The 23,645-nt window shown below is 30.1% G+C and overlaps 1 protein-coding gene across 1 annotated transcript in view; it reads right to left on the bottom strand.

Moving 5' to 3' along the window:
- LOC113521699 (G-protein coupled receptor dmsr-1) overlaps positions 1 to 23,645 on the bottom strand; it is a 47,653-nt gene that overhangs the window by 5,898 nt on the left and 18,110 nt on the right. The window contains exons 2-6 of the mRNA XM_026907329.3: positions 18,706 to 19,131; positions 17,083 to 17,241; positions 15,280 to 15,416; positions 12,679 to 12,781; positions 6,342 to 6,729 (exon numbers count right to left, since the gene is read on the bottom strand). Of these exons, the coding sequence (XP_026763130.1) occupies positions 6,342 to 6,729; positions 12,679 to 12,781; positions 15,280 to 15,416; positions 17,083 to 17,241; positions 18,706 to 18,987 (1,069 nt within the window). The 5' untranslated portion in view covers positions 18,988 to 19,131. The remainder of the gene's footprint in view (positions 1 to 6,341; positions 6,730 to 12,678; positions 12,782 to 15,279; positions 15,417 to 17,082; positions 17,242 to 18,705; positions 19,132 to 23,645) is intronic.

Here is a 23,645-nt window from a genome sequence, read left to right as displayed (position 1 = left end):
TCCTCAGGAATGGCAACGCATAGGGGATATCATGGGCGAAACAGTATACTCTGTTATGTCCATGCTACTGCTCATGTCTATAGGCGACGGTTACCACTTTTCATCAGTTGGGCCGTCAGGTTGTTTGCCATTCTAAGTTATATAAAAAAAAATCTCTAAAGCAAAAGTGTGGTTCCCAATCTGCCTGCCAAGCGTGGCAACTACTAGAATAAATCCTTCTATAGGGAGGCTTATACTCAGTAGTAGATAGTTAAAAACTGATATGATGATGATGATCATCATCATAATGATGATTTTATATATTATTTACACATTTGTCCTTGGGTTACATACTTACATAATATGTAACAAATTTCAACTCAATCGGCCCAGTAGTATAGGAGTAAATTGGCTGTAACAGTCAGATAGATAAGCAAATATGTGAGTAATCCTATAGTATAAAATATTTTTTCCTTTTGAGATATAAAATCCTAAAATAATCCTAAAAACGCAAGGTTTGCACAAATTGCTTAATAATGCAAAGCGTACTTGTCTATATTTTTTATAATACTATTAAAAATAAAATATTGAAAATAGTGTAAGTAACTATATTTTTTTTATAATGACTAAATGAACAAAGACGAGATATTTTTTTAATTAAACCCAAACATTAATCAAGCTAAATGTACAGACAGCCAGAAAAATATATTTAATTAATTAATAAGCCCGAATATTTTCTCTAACATTTTATCCAAACCATCGTTGGAGTTACTTAAATAAATTGCTTTTTTATATTATTAACAAAAGAACTTCCCTAAGGTTACTGAAAATTAAAATTAAATGTATACAAATAGATTAATACAGTTACACTCATGGATTAGTAAAAATATCAGTATTATGAAATTTGAAATTTTATATTAATTTATATTTTTACCTTGACACAGGAACTAGAAAATTTATTAAATATGTAGGTATATATAGAAGGTGACAGATAATATAGTCGTAGATGTTTTGATGTTTTGGCAACACTTGAGAATTTATTGAAGCCGGTTGTAGTGTGAAGCGATGTGTATTTCTGTAATTTGTGGTGAAGTGACTGAATGCATTTAAAAATAAGGCATCTTGGCTTATAAGGACAAGTTTCCAGAGCCGTAAAACATCTTATTAAAAAAAAAATATTGAAGCCAGCTTACAGACTATATAGACAGACATACCTACAACCAAATAGATATATGTGAAAGCCTGACAAAATAGAAATAGCAACATCGAACGTTGTTTTTTGATGGACTTAAAACTTGTAGTTGACGCTCTACTTTTTTTATCTTCTACTTGTTATCAAAATCATACAACTATAGTTTGCCAAAATGAACTCGTTGTGTAAATATGTTTAATTTCTTATTAACATAAAGTTATTTATATTTCAAGTATTTTATTACTCGACATGTCTTAAAAGACAATATATATATATGTAAATATATATTATAGTTCCTCGATAAATGTAAGTCTATCGAAAACTTATAGTCTATATGTATAAAACTGAAACAAATGCAATCAATAAAAATACAAATTTTATAAGGTATTTTAAAATTTTTCTACACAAAATTATGTATTGATTTGTATAAAATAAATCCCGATTTTTATATTTAATATAAATTTTAACGAATATCCATATTTAACAAAATAAAAATTAATCATTAAGTGTGTTGTTAGGCGCAAAACTCAAAAAAGGCCAATTCGGCTAACAATGGAGCTGCTAGTCCCCATTACTAACAATCTTGTCTCCCTTACAGCAGAATATTAGGGTCAATAATACAAGTATCTTATCTAACTAATACTCGTAAATTGTAATTAGACAATATCTGCACGAGGGAGTTATTTAATAATCATTGATATTGATATTTTATTAAGATAAGAGCAATACATAAGAAAACAATATTTTTTTGATATTTTGTCTGTCTGTCTGTCTCTATGTTAGTTCCTGCATCATGTAATAACTACTGCATAATTAAGTAAGGTTTTCTTTATTGTGTTCTTGAAGGTCTAACTTTAAAAAGTTGTCATCTAGAAATAGTTATTTTATTTTACGTATATATATGTATATTACATAAAAACTAGTATTACGTATTATATATATTTATTTACAGCAAATAAGCGCTAACTTTAGTAACGTAATAATTTAATATAAAATCCAATTAAAATTATTGTAATCAGATGAAATGTAACATTTTAAATCGAAGTATAGGATTAAATACCTAAGCTTAAAATGTTATACTTACAGGCTTAGCTGTAATTTTGAAACATATTAAATATTTTAGGTATAAAGTTCAAAAACACCTACCCAACTCACAAAAGAGGAAAATTTTAACAAAACAATTATGAGGAAACCCATTTCATTTAACCAAATAAAACAAGCACTTAGGCAAATCTCTAATGTCTACTTTGATATAATTCAATATATGTAATAGGGGATTAGAAATTAGAAGAGTAGCTATACTGGCAAAACCTTTTAATCTACTCTCTTAACAGGTACATTTTGAATTTGTAAATTAAGCATTATCTATAATTCAATTTACTAGTTTTTTAATTTTAACGTGTAAATGAGTCAACCCTTACTTTTCTGTGGGTGTCCGTGTCTGTGAGGGATAAGCAGCAGCATCTCTCTTGAAACATCATCAAGTCTAATTTCGGTAGTCAATCTAGTCATCAAAATAAGGACAGGCCTATATTCGGCAGTGGACAGTTATCGGCTGATATGTTCACTAACATTTTATATGTAAGTGAATTGTTTTATTTGTTTACTATCATTTGGCACCTAACCGAGCTGCCACATTATATTCTACATTAAAAAGGTATAGGCTATTTATTATTCCGGACAATATTCCAGATACGTGGACGAAGTCAGATCTGAAAACTGTCAACGTCTATCTAGCGGAACATGTGATATGGATTGAGTCCTCCATTGTGCAAAGTCGCGTATTAAATGGAATGAAAAATGGAACGATAATCACCACCAGCCTTATCGAAATATGCAGGCAGATCTGACTTCATTTCTCTATCATTATTTACTGGTATAGTAAATAATGATAGAGAAATGAAGTCAGATCAATTGACGCATCGTGATTATATTAGGAATTAACCACGATGGTTTCCATGCGAAGGACTACACAGAGTTCGAGCTGATGGATATTATAGAGCTGTTAGATTTAATTACTAATGAGTCAGGTCGACCTCCTTGTGGTTCCCTCTGAATACCACCGTCATTGATTGTTAATGAATTTGTCACGATGAGCCAACCGACCTACTTTCATTCTCACCTACCATTACTCACTGGTGCCTCATTAGCGTATATAAATAGCACAAGCGGGGTTATCATTCCATTATCATCCATTAAAAAACAGATAGACCATGATAAAAAGTTGCCTTTTTCTAACACATCGCCAAATGTTAATTGTATATACCAAATGTCATACCTATTAGTTGAACTATTAAGATACCAAGGTACCAAGAGGTAACAAACAAAGAAACTCATTTTCAAATTTATAATATCAGAGATGATTAAACAGACAAGTAGGGGTAAGAGGATACGATATCGCTTTATAGCCATGACACTCGCTCGTTAGTGAAGGGTCGAGTATTTGACCGGTCATTAGAACAAACATTTAGTACTATCTACAATAATTTACTAATGTTGGGTCGACTCCTTGAATAGATTCATTGTTTGCTATGGATTAACGATTTAATTTAATCTATTACAACTTTAGAGACTAGATCGACTGGTTGTATTTGAGATCTTTATCGAGTATCATTAAAATCCTTATTGTTTGATATCTAAACATAGAAGACATTTAAGAAAATCTTAATATGAACAATAAAAGTAAAAACAATTTTATTTTTATTTTTATTTGTCTGTCAGTGTGTTTATTCCGGCATCACGCAAAAACTACTGCATCAATGCTTAGAAGAATTATTTAACATGATGTCCACGGTCACTTTCTTTCACGGACAGAAAGTTCACACACATACCTTAGAGCCTAAATGGTTACGTGCATCGCAGTTTTAGAAACGCTCAGATAATGGAATGAGCTGGCTGTCGAGTTTTTCCCAAGATACCACAGCATGGGTTCTTAAAAAATGGGATATAGAGATTTCTTCAAGGTTGACAATGCACGTGTAACGCAGCTAGTGTTGCAAGTGTTCATAAGCTACGGTAATCGCTTACCGTCTGGTGCACCGTATGCTTGTTTACCGCCACGGTAGTAAAAAAACAACAAATAAGATTTCACAATTATAATTTTGAAAGTCTAATTTAAAATACGGTGTGTCTTATCTTGATATCCCATCTGGAAATAATAACTAACTTCCAATTCGCATACATAATAAATATACATATATTTATTATGTATGTTTATATATAACTAAAATCAGTTATAAAACAAAATTGTGTTCCACACATAAAATCGACTTCAGTTTTGGTAAAGCCAACTTTGATTTAAAAACTAAATATCTAAACCGATTTTGATAAAATTACTGTGGGAATAAACTAAAAGTATATCCTTTCAGATAAAAAGGAATTTTCCAAATTAGTTTATATATGTCGGAGTTATGAGGTAACAAACAAAAAAAATATACCTAACGAAAATAAGTAATAATAATAATAAGAAGAATTTCCTTCTTTTTTAAAAACCAGTTTGCTAACTTCACTTCGCTGAAAAAGTTACCTTTAAATGTACCAATAGGATCATGACTCTAAATTCGTTCACAGCCGTAATAGAGATTAATGATCAGGCACACCACTAAGCGAACTTTTATATAGGTACTTCATAGGCAATTTGTATTAATTATGTGCCCTGTGTAAACACTTCATGTGGTTTTAATTTAACTAAACTCTTATTGACAGTTCATACAGTTTCTACCGAATTGTTAGCAAGCAAATTACATAGCCGCTAGCCAATACCAAAAACTTTGTGTTTCATTTGTATTTTAGGATATATAAACGGTAATTGAAAACACGTTAACTAATGTATCTAACAATCTAGAGAGAGCGCGGTTTTTTTTAATTAATGATAATGGAATAGAAACCCTGACAGCGCTATCGGTATACACTGGCGGGGCAACAGTGTATACCGATAGGTGACGGTGGAAATAGAAGTTGGCCTATAGTGACGAATTGAACAATAATTAACCACAATTATATCCAGAAGAAACCGCGTGAAGGTCATTCTAATAGGGTACTAGCAACCACAACCGCATACGATATTGCTAGGTTGCTAGTTCCATTTTTAAAAATTCCTTTTCTCTCCAAAAGATTTGTGTAAGACTTCAACGGGTAATCTTTCTATAACAAATTAAACTACTATCGTAAGACTGTTTCCAAACAGTTGTTTAGTTTGTAGTCAGTTTTTCTCCATTACAAACACTAATACACTGTATGTATACATGACTATTGATTATGCTATTGAGACATTAAAAAAATAACAAGTAGGTAAACAAACAAATACTGTTTCACATTAATAATAATAGTAAACGATATCTGATTGAAGAATCTTGACTCTATTTAAAGTTTTTTATACAGATATGTATCTACAAGCAATAGCAAATAAATTGATGTCTACAGTCTACCTGATGGAAAGTTGATAACAGTCGTTTACAAACGTGAACATATTTGCGAGCAAATACGAATATATTTAAGATTAATATTAACATGATGTAAAATATATTTCTTTATTTTTTCTATATTTCGTTACTATGCATTACCCAAAATGAAGAACCACATATATATACTTCCAACTCGAAGGATCAAATAAAGTTTGCAAGTAGCGACCCCGTAAAAGCAAACGCAGTGCAAAATAATTCCTTACTAGGTGGAAAAACGACCTCAAATGATTTACAGGAAATCTGTGGTGTAGGTGGCTCAAGCAGTTTCTTAAGCATTCTATATTTATTTAGTAATGAATAAATTAACCTTTTTGTACTATAATTATTTCCTATAGAAATTTTCACGAGAATGCAAAATAATAAGTTAAGCGAGGCGCTAAAGGCGTAGTTTCCTTATAGTCATGAATAAATATAATAAACAGTTTAGGAGTTTGTTCCACTAATCAATCTTCAATCACAGTATACGAGTAAGATCAGTATAATTATAAATTCTATTGATTGTAAAAAAAAAATATTCAAAACTAGTAAAAACATCACGTAACATAAAAAGAAATACAGTCAAATTGACAACATCAATAGAAAAGATATATAAGGTAGCAAGCTTAGCTTAATGATTGGTCTACGTTGTGCTACGACGCAAAGACTAATCATTAAGCTTAATGATTGGTAAGTTATCGAGTAATTTCCATTTTTGACCAAATACTAACCTAATATGCCTTGAGGGAACTCCGTCATCAGGAACAGAAGTAGCACGGCAACCAACATTTTTGTCGTTCTGTCCGTTCTTCTCTCCGCTTTGCTACGTTTCGTCGATTTTCTCGTGAAAATATTCCCGTTACCATTGACGACCGTTTCAGCTGGACACGCGCTGTAACCCTTAAGAGCTTTCTTCCTAGTATTCGCCCGATAAAGGGCCCGGATGAGCCAGGCACTTATCACAGTAAGTATAAAACATGGCAGCAACTTTATGAGCACTGCGAGCACCCAAAAATTTATCTGATACAATGTCCCATCATAATCCGAGTCAACGTAATACACTTTAGTTGGTATGTTTCCATTTTTGTCGATGGTAAAATCTTTGTGGATTGTGAAAACCTGCAAAAGAAAATATTAAAATAGAACTATTATCATTTTAATTATTATAACAACTAATTAAATTGCAATACCAATGCACTGTCTGTCGTTGAAAAAGAGTTTCATATCAAATTTACCCTTTCTAGTTCTGTTGTGAAACTAAGAATTTGTAGAAAAGTGTATGACACAATTTTAGAACAACTTTTTTGATTGTAATTAATTATTTATATTATATATTTACATTTTTTTTTTTTTTTTTTTTTTTTTTTTTTTTTTTTTTTTTTTTTTTTTTTTTTTTTTTTTTTTTTTTTTTTTTTTTTTTTTTTTACAACACAGGGGGCAAACGAGCATGCGGCTCACCTGATGGTAAGTGACTACCGCCGCCCATGGTCACCCACAACACCTACGGCATTGCAGGTGTGCTGCCGGCCTTTTAAAAAGGAATATGCTCTTTTCTTGAAGGTTATGTTGTTGAAAACATTACATGTTCTACTCATGTTTTGTCTTAATTCACATGCATTTATTTACATACGATATACATTTATATAATATACACTATAAGCATTAAAAAAAATTTATAACGCAATAAAACTTAAGAGCAGTAATAATATGTAATCTAAAAATATGCCTAATGATTTAAAAAGCAAACAGTAATTAGTCGTTAATAACGACGGCAGTTTAGAGAAGCAATAACAGGATACATAAACTATAGTAAAGACTAAAATATTTGCCTTGGCACCTACAAATGAATCATAAAAAAGTAGTTTATCTTCGAAAACAAACTAAAAACGTGTGACTAAGCCTCAAAAACGAATTTAAATTGTCCGTTTATCTATCGCGATTAACTTGACAGGCAACGTTGTGGATTTTTCTGGATTAACACTGGCCACAAATTCGCGATGTGTTATTTTAAGCATGTTACGAGTACAGCGCAACAGTTTTATTGGAATTATTGGAATATCTGTAGCAAATTTACAATAGGGTTGATCCTGAAGTGACATTTACTAAATCGATTTATATAATCTTTATTGGTCAATAAACGGTGGGACAATCGTAGTTATAGAACAAATATTTTAAAATAATAACTTTCCAGAAGTTTCATAATAATAATAAATAATAATAATTATTCCGAACTACCAAGAACTACATTTAAAATAGACATTTCTAACTCATATTAATTACAAATTTAGTTCCGACTGGTTCTAATAAAAATAATATTTGGTCTTTAATATTAATTTCATTATTATAGTTAGTTAGATAAAGAGATGCAAGAATAGAGGCCTGTGGCACTTGTTTCTTTCAAGAAACTTGGCATGAAGATAGATAAAATAATTATAGTTTATAAGGTCGACAAAGAGTGAAATTATTTGAAACTGACCCTAGCATATTTTTATTACCTTCAGAGATTTATATCTACCTAAATATAAAATGACGCCCCGACTGACTGATCGCAGTCTAAACCGGTGGGATTAGAAACTTGAAAGATTAAATAAGACTCTTTCTATGACGTATACATCCACTACAAATTATGTAAAATTTCTATGATAACAAGAGATAAAGAACTAAGACAAAGAATAATACATAGGTGAGTCTGTGGAATAGACAAAATCTATTTATAAATAATAAAAGAATTTATAAAAGAGGTTTACTTTTTTTTGGTAAATAGAAACGCTTATAACAATAGTGTTGTTTGTTTACGGTAAACATTACTTTTATGAAAATATATTTTTCCCCATAAAACTTTTTAGTTTGCTTTAGTTAAATAAAAGGTAATTCTTTCTAATGGAATGAATAAAAGAAAGTTTTTAAACTTATGTACTTATGGAGGAAAACAAATAAATCTTTCTTTTTCTACTTAAACTATGGAAATATTGAACCAACACTTTTTAAGAACTAAGTATTTATTTTCTATAGAATAATAAATCCGCCTTCGATACGCACTGGCTAGGTACTAGTGGTCGTGGATAGGTAAGTCAGGTCATAATGGACTCATTATAAATTTACCACGATGATTATCAGGGTCCGCGTGAAGGTCGACCTGACAGAATATATTTGTAGCAGTGATGCTGTTACTAACAACTCTTAATTGCAATATAAAAAAAAATGTTAAAAATGTATGAAACATGATAAAGTCCGCTGTTGGCACTCAAATATATTTGCCTACATCGTCATAGATAAATATGATAAAATTTAAATAATCAAATGACACTAATATTTGTCTACATTATATCACAGATAATATCTGAATAAACAGTGCAAACATTTTTTATATTATTATTATATTATTATTATTATTATTATTATTAGGTACATTGAAATCGTGCTAACAGATTGAAAACATCAATTAATACTAGACCTGTCATTCTAACCTTGGCTTCAGCTTTCTATAATTGTATTGTTGTGTAATCTTAACCTTTGTCCATTAGATCAAGGAGAGTGGCAAATATAGTAATCAATTACGGTGACCAATAATTTATTAGGCGTCCGCTCGCTTTCACTATCAGACATTAATTTTAAGCCCTTCCTAGATATCGACAATATTAAGAGTACCTTCTTCTGAGTATTGATCGTTATCTAGATACTGACCAGCCAAGCATTTATATTCTAAAGTTCTGTGAATCCGCAAAAATTGGAACACTTTCCATTATTTTATTCTAATATAATCTATCAAATCGTTCTTCTCCGTTGAATTTTCCTGGAAAATATAATCTATATTGCTTGGAGCAAGATATACCTAAAAGAATGCCTTTCTATATGAAAATATTTGTAATGCTAATGTAACCTAACTCTGAATAACAAGTCTAACTCCGCTTGGTTCTCCGTGAAAACCATTGTGTTTAATTCCTGACTTCATATTATCTTCACCTTTTATACTCTATTAGTGTAATGTCAGTATGTGCTGGAGATATTTAACAAAAAGACATATAAGGGGTCTTAATAAGAGCAATAGAAACCAATACTATATATTTATACAATATATACTTATTTGTTTATTTTATTTATTTAATAAGGTTCACCTACAACTTTTAGATTATATATGCTACTTAATCAATAACACAAAAAATAATTTTCCCTAATTTAAAAGTCTTTTACAGGCGAACACCACATACACTATTATAATATTTAATAATTATTAACTATACAATATTAATACAATATATTAATAAAATTTTTATCTATCTGTTTGACTGTACGTTTGTTCCTTCATCATGCAAAAACTGCTAGATCAAGTTATATGCGATTTATTAGATTTATTTATAAGAACATGAAACTTTAAATGTAATAAATATTTTGTCTACAACTTAAGGTTTCACGCCAACCAAAAGTAAACTATTTTTAAACGGTTTTATTTTATTGGTTTGACTCCTTCAATGCGTGCAAAGTGGCTGGCAAACGTTCGTCTATATTAATATCATAAAGAAAAAAGATTTGATTGTTCGTAATGGATAAACTCAAAAATTACTCAATAAATTTTAGATATTATTTTATTTGTAGAAAGCTAAATTTACAGCAAGTAACATACTACATATTATTTTCGAAAATTCCCTAGTTTCTAATTCTTTTTTATGCAACTTAGAATGGCAAACAAGCTGACAGCTCACCTGGTAGAAAAGAGGTAACCGTCGCCTATAGACATGAGCAGTACCATGAACATAACAGAGTTTACTGTTTTGCCCATGATATCCCCCATGCGTTGCCATTCCTGAGGACTCAGGTGTTATTCCTAAATTTTCAGGGTACAGCCCTGTAAATTCACTGCCATATCTCACCCTATAAATCGAAACGCAGCCATGCAAACACAACTGCTTCATGGTTGAAACACGAATATAATTGTAACCATAGGTATTTCATAATAACATTTATCGCCTATGGGCCGCGTAAAGTTACTAGAGCTCCTCAGAGAGATTGTTTTGGGTTTAGGGTCCTTAATACGCCTGTCACATGCCCTATACTGTAGACAAGTGGTAAACAATTGGATTTCTAATAAAATACGTTAAATGCCGCTTTAATATGAAACCCTTTCCATTTTGAGATTCGTTCGTTTCGTAAAAACTGCTTAGTTACAAATATTGATCCTGCATTCAGAGATTATAAAATACTATAATTATAGTCTAATTAGTTAGTAGTTTCTGTTGCTAGTTCTATTTTATTTGCTCTTCTAATATTATAAATGCTTATATGATTGTTACTCTTTCACGCAAAAATAATTGAATGGATTTAAATAAAATTTGGTCCAGGGATAGGTGATAAATACATATTCAAAGTTAGAACATTTATATTATAAATATTGAACAGAGGAAGCTAAGATTCCAGCTTCCTACCGATCTTAAACCTTTGTACATGTCACTGAATTAATATACCTATTTAATGAACCTTAATTTTTGATCACAATTATAGTTTACTAGTTTTACCTACTATTTTATTCGTATTACCGAGAAATACTGACCCAATGGAATAAAATTATCTCAATTACTCTGTGTATGTAAAAAATTTCATTATGATTGATTGAGCCGGTAAAGATTTAAAAGGTAACAAACAAATTTATTTTCCTGTTTAGAATATTAGTAAGGATTTTATATTAACACCTACTCCGGTGTTTATTATACAGTATTTAATTTATTGTAAGAGGAAGTAAGTATATAACTAGTTATATGAATACGTTGCTAGCTATACATGTTCTCGAAATACGAGAATAATGGAGCTTTCGGGGCCTATTAATTTATTAGGAAGATACTTAATACTAGAGGAACGTTACAAAATACATTTAATGGCTAGATTTAAATAGTATATAATATTTTAACACTGGACATATATGTAGTTGGAATTTTTATACGTATTTTAATTCGTTTATTTTGATTTTTCTTACATATAATCTAAATTCAATCTCTCGCTTGTGGCAACCCTGTCAAAAATGACAGATCACTTTTGCCGCGTAAAAAAGAGGTTGTTGATATGATATGTATTGGTAGCGAGAAAACGTTGTTGTAACCTGTTGAATTAATATCTGTACCCTTTGTATCTCCTGCATGTGTGGTGTGACATTATATCAAAATATTAAGTATGCTTGTATACCATAATACCGCTGTTTGATTGCACCTCATCCTCATCGCACGGTCTTTGCTGATATACCAACTTCAAACACTTGTAGTTTTATAAACGTTTTTAGATTTCATAAGGTTAAATAGTCTTGAAACCTGATACATGTATTTGTGATGGAAAAGGATCGGCTACATTCTTTATCTCGTTTAATGAATATCACCCAATTGTCAGACGAAGCCGCTGGTACAAATAACTATAACTGTGTTTGCTACTGCTGTCCACCAATTATATAATAAATAAAAAAAATATGTTCAAAAATGTAATACATAATGGAGTAATTAGAGACATTTGTCAACTATGATCATTGTGGAGAATGTAATTAATACTCGACAGTTCCACATTTCGCCGCGCATATTAGAATCCTACGTACAGGGGACAGGCCTATCACCGTCACTCGGAATAATATGGTTTGTTAACGCTATTCGTCGTGAAATACAGTCAAATTCAAATTAATTCAAAGTCGGAAAGTTAATTCACACTGAAAATATTTATATTCACAATCTTTAGAAGCCGAGGGGGAAAGGGATTGTTGGTAATGAGGTCTAACTAACTTATTGCTAGCAATATCGAACTCCACGCGGTTCCCCCTGGAAACCATCGTGGTTAATTCTAGTGGAATTCGTCACGATTGGCTAACTGACCTGCTAACAATGAATGTCACCTATCATCGCTCACTGGTGCCCCGCCAGCGTATACAGATAGCGCAGGCGAGGTTACTATTTCATTATCACCCATTAAAAAAAAACCTTTAGAAGCCTATAAGTCGGTTGAGTACCACTAAGCGTTTTATACACTACGTATTACAATAAAATAATAAATTATACAATAAACAAATAATAATTTTATTTCAATGTTATACTTAATACTTACAAAATAGGAAGGTATGCAGAGTATCGGTGGTAGCACAAAGCTGGACAAGATTGCAAGTGAACAGCGGCGATCCGTACATAAAGCCGGACTATGCGACGGATACCTGCACATACACATAATTTATACATTATGATTTAACAGTATAAATAATCTTATAACTATGATCACCCTTTCACATTACTTCTACTTTTATATTTTTCACACACAATTTCAATGACGACATTTCTGAAATACCTTTTATTTCAACATTCATTTATTCGTAATGAAATTATTTAATATGTTTGTAAAACAATGTACCCAGTTGCGAAATAAATATTAAAATAGTATAAATACTTTAAAAAATCTAATTACTTTAAAATATTTTAACACACATTCTACAACTATGAACAAACTACATATACATTCATTCTCATTCGAGAATATTTCAATTTAATCTGTTATGCGAATAATTTATTATCGTTTAAAATTTTGCTCATCAAAAATACACAGATTTTAGTTGCGACTATAATATGGAACTAACACAGTAGTAAATCGGTTTAAAATTGGCTAAATCATCGCATAATAATATACAACATATAAAGACGAATCAAGAAATTTTACTTTTCGAAATTACTTAACAATAAATATGCATAATAGTAGACAATCTTCTGAAGAGTACCTAACTAAATAGATAACAAAAAGTAAAAAGGCGGGAACAAAACATTTTAACTTTATTAGCTACAGATATTAGCTAAACAAACACATTTAGTCATCTAGATAAATCGCTACAACGAAGTTTGTAACTAAATAAGTTACTTAGGTGAGGAGCCATCATCTAGACGAATAGATGTAGAGAACTCTGAAACTAAGTAACAACTATTACTGACTTAAACAAGATAAATGAAGTCATGTTTAGAGAAACAGCTTCTTAATACTTAGATGCAGGTACTTTTTAACCAAGTGTTGAAGTACTATAATTAAAAGGTTATGAGCACCGAGCCACTAGTATATTTATGAAAAAAAAAGTAAAAACACATTTATTGCCAAGTAAAATTTGTATAATATACTAGCCACCTACTTCGACTTCGTTTTATTTTTAATAAAATACAATGTCTGATAATGTAGCTTTCTATATGTAGATAAAAGTATTTTTAAAATCTATCAAGTAATTTTAGAGCTTATTCATTTCAAACAAACATTAAAAAAATAAAAATTTACATCTTTACGATACCTATTAAATTAGATAACTCTTATCGGACCTTCTATCGGAGCTAAGTAAATTGAGATAAAATTCTACAAAAAAATATTTGAAGAACTTTAAATTCAACTATTTCAACTACAATATTGTAGAAATTAGATTTATTTCCTTTATATTTCTCTTTCCAAACCATTTCCATGAGTCAATCAAATAATAAATCTTCTGTGAAAAACGATGCCAAATTTACGGATATTCCTTTAATTATTTTGTTAGCGAGAAACATTTTATTTTTTATGGAGATAATTTTGTAAGATTGAATTGGCAATTCTCTCTCTCATCTGCTTACTATTCATTGTAAAGTGTCTATAAATAATGTTAAAATAGAAAACTTTGTATTTCTTATTAACTCTTACATTGACTTTAAGAGGTTTTAAATTCTTTTAGCTCGCGGATATAACACATTTAATTTGTTTATTTACTATCAATCTAATAGTTTTGTTTAAGAAAATGTTTATTACTTATATAAATGTTTTATAATTTAAAGTAATTAATACATAGTGCTAAAAAAACAGCGAGAATTCGCTGTTGTATCTATGTGATTGATCGATTTAATCGTGACAAAAACACATGAATAAAGTATGAAATATTTCGTACACACATAACATTATATAAATATATATTTTAATTTACAATAAAAGAAAGAAACAAAGAGCTCCGCAAAGAAATACAGCATCTTCAGTCATCATGAAACTAAAAAGGAGCCTTCTTTTTATTTCTGCTATTTTCCAATATTCACCTGGAGCTAACGTCATATGATTTCTTCTTCTATTTATCTCTATTTGCTCTCATTAGTCACTCCCTTTCTGACCATATTCCCTTTCATCCATCTCTTTCTGAGTCTTCTTCTGCACTTATAACCACCCACATTGTACACATAAATAATACCTTTCATACCACTTACTCTTCCTTGCGTATTATATACCCATACCGCGACTTATAATTACTTCTCAATAATCACAGGATAAATCCTGTCAGTTACAAAAATCGGTCCAGAATTATCGACGTATATAACCACAAATAATATAAAATAAATAAAAAATATTTATTGGTTAAAAAAAATTAATGAAATGCATTTTTAATAATAGTAGAATAAAATCTGCTTTTAAAATAACTATTTATACTGTAATTTAATTCAATTTACATTCAATATATACTGTAATGTATGTAAATATTTTTTTTTTCTAAAAGTTTCATAAGTACATATTATATTTTAATGTAAAAATACGGGACCATCAGGGACCTTTTCATGAGTGGCAGTGACGAGAGCGATGATCCTAAAAAAACTAAAAGAGCATTCTCGGCTATACTATACGTAAATCAATGCGGGTATTTTTAAATTAGTATTGTTATTGTTAGTAACATACTTGATAGCTATATACCGCCAAACAGCTAATGACAACGTAAGTAGTATAGATGCAGTGTGCAGGATTTGAGTGAAGTGCATATGAAAAAGCATATACACTGCCCAAGAGTACGGCCAATCCTCTTGACCTGGTAGCAACTGTAACAAACAGAAAGGTTAGTTATGTATAAATAACAGAATCGTGACCTTCGATCAGTGGTTGAAGGCTCATTCTCAAACACTAGGGGGAAGGGATTGTTGACAATGGAGTTTAACAGCCCCATTGCTAGCAATATGCCCCCTGAAACCATCGTGAACAATTCTTGTGGAATTCGTCACGATGGGCTAACTGACCTGCTTCATTCTCACCTATCATCCTTCACTGGTGCCCCGTCAGTATATACCGATAGCGCGGATGGGGTTACCTTTTCATTATCACCCATAAAAAAAACTCTCAAGCACTGATGATAGGAAGGAATTTTTCGTAATAGAGATGATGGTACCCGTTTTTGCTACAAGATGTTCTCCCCTGAAAATTATCGTATGATGACTGATTGAGCCGGTAAAAAGTTAAAAGGTAACGAGCAAATTTATTTTCCTATTTAGAATATTATTAAGGATTTCATATTAATACCTACTCCGGTGTATTTTCCGATATGCCAGCTAACATGTTCATCCATACGTAGGATAGTGCAGACGAGGTTACCATTGCATTTTCATCCCATTAAAAAAAGATCGCAATAAATAACAACAAGATCACATTAAATCATAGTAAGCATTCAAAAAACGTTTTCTCAATGCTGAAATGCTTTTTTATTTATCATAATCCTTGGTTAACATTATTATTTGATTATACTTATTCATAACATTGGGCAAATATGTGGACATGCACGGAAATTTACGAAATTATTCATTATACATATATTTTATACTGTGAAAATTCTTCCTTATTAATATTAAAAATGTGAAAATGAGATTATTTGTTTGTTATCTTTTAATGTCTTAACAACTGAATCAATCTCTATGAAATTTGACATACACGTACTATATGGGATAAAAAGGACATATGCTTCCTTTTATCCCGGTCAGTGAATATATTGCAGTCACGCGGACGAAGTCTCGGTTAAAAGCTAGTATAAAACAGTATATCTGAATTACCTACTGGTAGTCCTAATATAATATATAAATAATCGAACTACCTTATAGTGTTAGTACCTACTAAAACATAATTACGAGATACAAGGTGAAGAATTAGTGAGATAAGTTTGTATTTGAAGAAAATAGGACCTAATATTGTTTTTCCATTAACAATATTGCGTCTTATTTTCTACCTCTTAGATTCCTCCAGAACAAGTTATATGATAATAAAGTTTTATAATACTTAACCACATAAGTAAGTTAGTTCTAACTAGTTAGTAGCTTTTACTTTATAGTAAAAATAAAATATGTAGAAAATATTTACTAATATGAAGTTATTAATATAAACCATAGGTGTATTTAAGAGGAGAGGCCTGGTGAGCCACGTCCACCCCAATATTGTATGGTGTCTACCCCAGAATACGAACGATGCTTCGCAAAATCATGTCTGAGAGTACACGTGCGTCTTTTACAAGGGGGTTTAGGTACCCTGAATAATAATAAACACGCTAGTGGATAAAACTGAAGCATAAGACCAGAGTTTTCAGGAATGGAAACACCACGGCATTAGAAACACCATGGGTGTTACAGTGCATTTTGTAATGTCCTAGGCCCTATTCAGGCGTCTGTTACCACTATCCATATGGTAGGTCGCTTACCATTCTAAATATCATAAAAAAATATTTACCAAATATCTGTAAATTGCGAATGGGACATATTCTATCATGACGAACACATCAGCAACGGCCAGCCATTTGAGCAATCGGTTTATAGGGGCGGCAGCTAAATCTCGTCTCGTCAAAACAGCCACATTCAGGATATTCGCTAGACTTCCAAAAAGGCAGACCTGGACAAAATAATGACATAGAAATCAATTTAAGAAACATAACATTTGTTGTTATATTGTAATATCACATATGTATAGGGTTCACATATGTGAATCTCTTTATTCCATCATAACTTCTATATTCCTGAATATATTGGGATAAATGGAATATCGTCAGAATCCTTAAATCATCCCGTTATTAAATATATATTAGATGTATTTAGGGGCAAGCCGAGTGGGTCGTACCTATCCCAGAATTATCTAATGCCTATTCCAGGATCTGGATCAGAGGTTTTAGCTGTGGATAAAGACATGAGTGAAAGTACATATGCCTACTTTAAGGATCTAGGCCCCACCTGGAAAATAACCTTGAATATACCAATGCGAGTAACATTAGAGATTGTTTTGATAATAGTTCGTTTTTGGCAAGCCGGTCATGTTTTTTTTTTTATTTACGCAGCCAAATTTAGATTATACATTATTTACATCGAAGCAACCTTTTTAAGTTTATTTATTTAAAAATTTAATATGCTATTTTTACGGGTAGAATCATCCCAATCCAAACTGTAAGAAGGTAAAGAGTAATGATAATGATATTTTAAGGTTAGGTGTTAAGTCCGCTATATGCACACTTACTTATATAATTGTGCATTGAAGTTTAAATAAATAAATATTTTTTTTAAATATTAAAATACTTTGCTCGTCACATAATATAGACATTATAAATCAATAGTAATTCATTTGAGGTATAAATTGGATATAACTATGATGGATAAACAACCATGTTGGTTTAATGTTTTATAAGACTACATAAATAACGTAACCTTACCATACAAATAACAAACTGATTAATATATAAACAATAATTGCTTGCTTAGGGAGTTGAACAGTATTAAGACATTATATCATATACAAACTACTGTTAAATTATGACATACACTATTAGTTAATTTATAATCAGATGTACTGATTTAATATTATTCAAAAAGACTTAATTCCTGACATGATTAGAATGAAATTATTTTATTTCAGATTCTACAATATTTTGAAGATACATAATTAGAATGGAATAGATGAAAAGTAAATTTAATCAATGAAAAAAGATTCAATAAAATCGACAAAGAAATACGTGTCACGTAATATACACACACAAAAATATACTTGGTATCCCTTTTTCATTATAGTGAATATGAATTTTAAAGGTCTGATAAAATCCATTATAAATGTCGTCCCGTAATATAAGGCTCGATTCTCTGTCGAAAAAGATATTATTTCACAAAAAAAAATATCAACTTCAATCATGGCAAAACTAAATATTTTTATTTAAAAACCAAACTATTGAAGCGATTTTGATGAATTATTTATGAGATCAATTTGAAAGTATATGCTTTCGAATAAAGAATTTTCCCAATCGGTTTATACCGCCTCTCTTTTTGAGTTTGAAGTTGGTTGAAAAAAGAAAATAGATAACAGTAAAATACTCACTAATAGACTGACGTAGCCATGTATATTATTGTATGCAAGAATCAAATCTCTAAACTCTCCGCTACAATATTCCAACCTGTCACACTCTTTGATAATGGAAATGTTATATTTATTCCTCCAATCGTCTAATGCTTTTAGGACATCGCCGATACTCGCACTTTGATTGTACTCTCTGTGTTTAAGCAACGTAAAAACTCTAAAGTCGTCCAAAAAGTCGTAAGAGAAATTCGAGCCATACGTCGTATTGGTTATATTGAATCGGTTACCGTCGTCCGCTAGCATTGTGACTCTCTTGGTATGATCTATTGTTCATCACTTAACTATAGTCACAGTGGCCAGCGCCGTATGTCGCAGTAAATACACCTCAGATAGGTTAGTTGTAAGAAAAATCCAATTCCTGTGCTCATCGTGTCCGTATGATTGTACCTGTAACAATTAATTTAAGGTTAATGTTATAAGGTAAATACAATAAATTCTTTGAAATGGATAATATATCTTCTAATAAGATTCAATTTTTCCATCTTAAAACAAAAGTATTTGAAGTCCTTGAATACTGGAATTAAATTGGATATACGAGTCTATAAACTTATACTGTTTGCATTATTAAGACGTTTAAGCAAATATAAAGATAACTCTCTATAACTATGTTAATTAATAGTCATTAAACTGTACAGACAGAGATCAAACTTATGATAATAATCACAATGAGACTCAATAGTAAAATAAATTTATTTTCTAACTTAATGTATACCACTGTACGCCATCGGCTATACTAGTTTAGACTTCAAGATATAGGTATTAATATAGAAATTACAAAATTTGGTATCAGATAAACTTAAATACCAATTTACGTACTTAGGTAACATTTTAAAAATAAACTATAAACTTCCATTACGTTCAGCTTTTGTTTCTTTTTTTTTATTACGCTAATTAACGCTGATAAACAATGGTGCGTCTAAAATTAAAACATTTAAAGGTACATGTGAATATAAAACCTACATGTTTTATTAGTTTTTATGTTCTAAAATAGTTTTTATGGAAAAACATTACGATTTTATGTTGCTAGTACTACTAATTACGTAGCTACTGTATTGTTGGCATAATTACGAGTAGCATGTACAATATGCGTCACATTTGATATTAAAATTCCATCGATGCTTACATAAAATATGACTCTTTCTAGGTACTGATTTGTCTTATACATATTTCTAAGAAAATTTTCTTATTTATAATGAAAACATTTTTTACGATACTAGCAGCATTTCTTCTTTACATTATATAATTAAATGGTGCTATCTATCTCTTGAGGCACTAGAAGTCATTATAATTCGAATATCTATAAAAAATGTTCTTCTAACCTTTAAAAAACAACCCGAAAAATACCAGTTAGTTTCTTTCATACTCGAATCTCTACTACTTTTCAAAAATATCACAAAAAATCAGTTTATATTTGCCGTATAAAAGGTTACGAAATTTAATTTAATTAATAATGTAACAGTTAAATTAATTAGATTTAATATTTAAGACTTCACATAATTCATAATTTCCAATGAATTCTATTGAACTAATCGAAACGATAAGCCTTATCCAATTTCTGAATTTATGCAAAAGTACTTGCCTACTTTGAGCACATATTTATTTTCTAATAGGTATAATAAAAATTTAAGTTGTAAAATAGGTAATATATAAACGTAATATATTATTAAATAAAATGTTAAAAATTATGATATGTTAACGATTCCCCAGTTATGTTACCAAACGAATAAAACAAGCCAAATGATGCTCGATGACATAGTACGTATATATTATTTTAATCTCCCATTTAATGTAAAATAATGTGCGCTTATAATAAATACATCAACTGTTTGAAAGGGTGGTAAAGCCTAGCCGACACTCGGTTATTAAACTCAATAACGAAAATGCTACATTTACATAACCTATTTTTAGTGAACCAATCTTTTCCTTCTACTCTATACACAAAGTGACTGGCAGTTTACTAAATTAAACTTCTGCGTTGCCAGAATTACTCCCCTAATAAAATGTATTGATCAGGAAATGATTCCGGTTGTACACATGGGACAACAAATAAATTTCAACTAGTATACATTTGTACTAGTAGTTACCTAACCTCATTATAGGAATACACAGGAATACCAGCGGAAGACTTTGTACAAAAGTCCTTTGCTCCAATGTAGATAGACTAAATTAGAGACCTGGACATCTGAAAATAGGCCTCCGAAGTACGTCGTGTGTTTTTTAGTAAGTGACCCACACACTCCTCTTGCTCTACCTCTGGCAATTGGGACGATCTTTTGAAAATTTCCCATAAGATAAAAAGAAACAAAAATGTAGGTACTCTTTACTAAAATCGGTTAAACAAATTATGAGATAACTTGTCGAATTATTAAATCGCGTCGAATGTAGAGATATTTGCTAACGTTATTGTAAATGTTAGGTATTTGACTTGCCAGCACTTACACTGAGCATATTGGAATCCAACATAACTGAAACGAACATATCCTTCATGTCTCAAACTGTTAATATCATTCGATATATTGATTTCAAATACTAGAAATAATATCAAGGTCAAATGCATTCGACGCAAGAGAACATGATATATGCGGAATCTTGCATTTTCAGCATATTGGGTTCTACAAGTATCTACTACTCCGTATATACGAGTTGTATTATATTGTAAGCATGTCTCATTGTTATAAAAAATAGACTATTTTTTATCTCGATAGTAAGATTGTGATCCACAAAAAAACCTACTTCAATTCTGTCAAAACCAGTTAGTTATTTTAATTTCAAAACCAAACTACTAAAGCAATTTTAATAAAATTTCTATCGGACCAATCTGTAAGTATATCCTTTCAATGAAGTACGTCAGTTATAAATCGATACGGAAAATTCTTCTTTATCCAAAAGAATGTACTTAGAGATTAGTACCAGAATTTTTTTATTAAGATTGGTTCGATAGTTTAGTTTTGAAATCAAAGTAACTGGTTTTGCTACAATTGAAAATGTTTTTTTTTTTTTTTATTGTGGAATACAATCTTTAATTAAATGACAAAACTTTATTAAAAATGAAACAGTTATTATATTCAACCCCGTAAAGGTCAATGTACAGTACATATAACTGAATACTGAAACGAGAATAGATTAACGTATGCAAATGATTATACAAAACACACATTATATAGTCAATGGGCGATTGTGAACGACGACACTAGTCCACATTATATACTGATCGTCTAGAAATATTTTAATCCCTATTTGACTAGAAACTTTGAATATTGAACCTTATAACCTTTTTTTACATGGGCCTATCGCAACCTTAATCTATATAAGTTATCTAATAACTTAATTCAAACATCCATTATGTAATTAATTGAGTATTACATTTTTTAAATTTTACATGCATTATTATAACAAAATACCTGGTCTTTAAATCTCTATTATTAACATGTTTATACTTTATGTTAACTTTAACATTTTATGTTTCTTGCAAATAAATACTCATTTAATTTCATTTTAGTTAGTTTAGTTAAAAAAACCATTGCTACTTTTTAGTCTCTGTTTGAATACAAAATATTATGTGTGCTTTTTATTTGTTTTAATATATCAAAGATGGTCATCAATATTATGCGACAAATATCTATAGATACATAGTTTTGAAAATATAAATAAAAGACTTTTTTCCACGTATATGTGTCTAAATCTGATTTATTAACAATATTTATAACGTCGCACAAACTTTGTAAAATGATATATTAGTTTTACAAAGTTTTAGTGTCCAATTCCCATAGCGAAAATCCCAACAATACTGTAGAAACATTTTTAATAGAATATCTACTCGAACTTCTACTAAAAATGTCGTAACTTCAGAATGCAACTTTATGTAGGACATCGATTGACCTACATTTTAACGTCGATATTTGATTTTCAAGTGCTTTAGACTCAGAATTTTGAAACAATTAGAATTTTGGTGGAATTTTTGTTCACAGCACTTACTCCATCTCACATTAAGGACACTGGTTCAGGACTCTCAAAATATATCTTGTCGTTACCGATTTTAAGTTACTTATATACATAAATAAAATAGTAAATTATTTAATAATTATTAATTAATTAATTATTATTAAATTAGTTATTATTAATAATTAATAAATAAAGTAATAATTAATCTCTAGACTTGCCCCAAAATACACTATGATTCGCGAATATTTGTACTATTTTCCAAATATTGCGCAGGTCGTTGTGATTAATCTCGCAATAGTTCAATTCACACACAACCGTGTGCATTAGATAGCAGGAGTGTCCATAGTTATGCATTTACAGGGACCGACATATATATAACTATAATTTATGTCTATTGTCGTTAAATGAATGTAGAGCTCCGAAAGTATTTAAAAAATTGTAGATAAACTAAACAACAAAGTACTATGGACATGTTCTGTTTTAATCCGACTAGTAAACCAGCAAACTCAATATTGATATTATCAAAGATTTTAAAATTAAAAATGCTTCATTAGTATCAATTGAATAAAATTTTGTAATATGACATAAATAGATATTTAAATAATAATTTTAAAAAGAATAATCAAGACAGCTTATTACAGAAAATTAAATTAATCTATTTGAGATTGCTTGACGACAGAGTATTCTTGGTTCAAGGACTGAATTAATTATAAGGATTATAAGTTCCTAATAGGTATTAAGCTTTAACAAATCAAACTTTGTAAATAAGTTTTGTTAAGCGAGAACACTGTCATCTAATTTAAAATTACGGAAGGTCGTGATCTTTAAATAACTAGGATGTAGGTGGTGATAGCATTGTATATCTAATATTTATTTATGATTAGTACTTAATTAGCTCACGCACTCTCCGGTTTCTCATAAACTTTAATGAGAAAATAAGTAAGTATTTTTTGTAATTA

Source organism: Galleria mellonella, unplaced genomic scaffold, assembly GCF_026898425.1.
Source record: "Galleria mellonella isolate WM207_F2 unplaced genomic scaffold, CSIRO_AGI_GalMel_v1 utg63, whole genome shotgun sequence".
Lineage (NCBI taxonomy): Eukaryota > Metazoa > Arthropoda > Insecta > Lepidoptera > Pyralidae > Galleria > Galleria mellonella.
The sequence above is the reverse complement of the archived record's forward strand: the minus strand, read 5'-3'. Positions and strand labels throughout refer to the sequence as shown.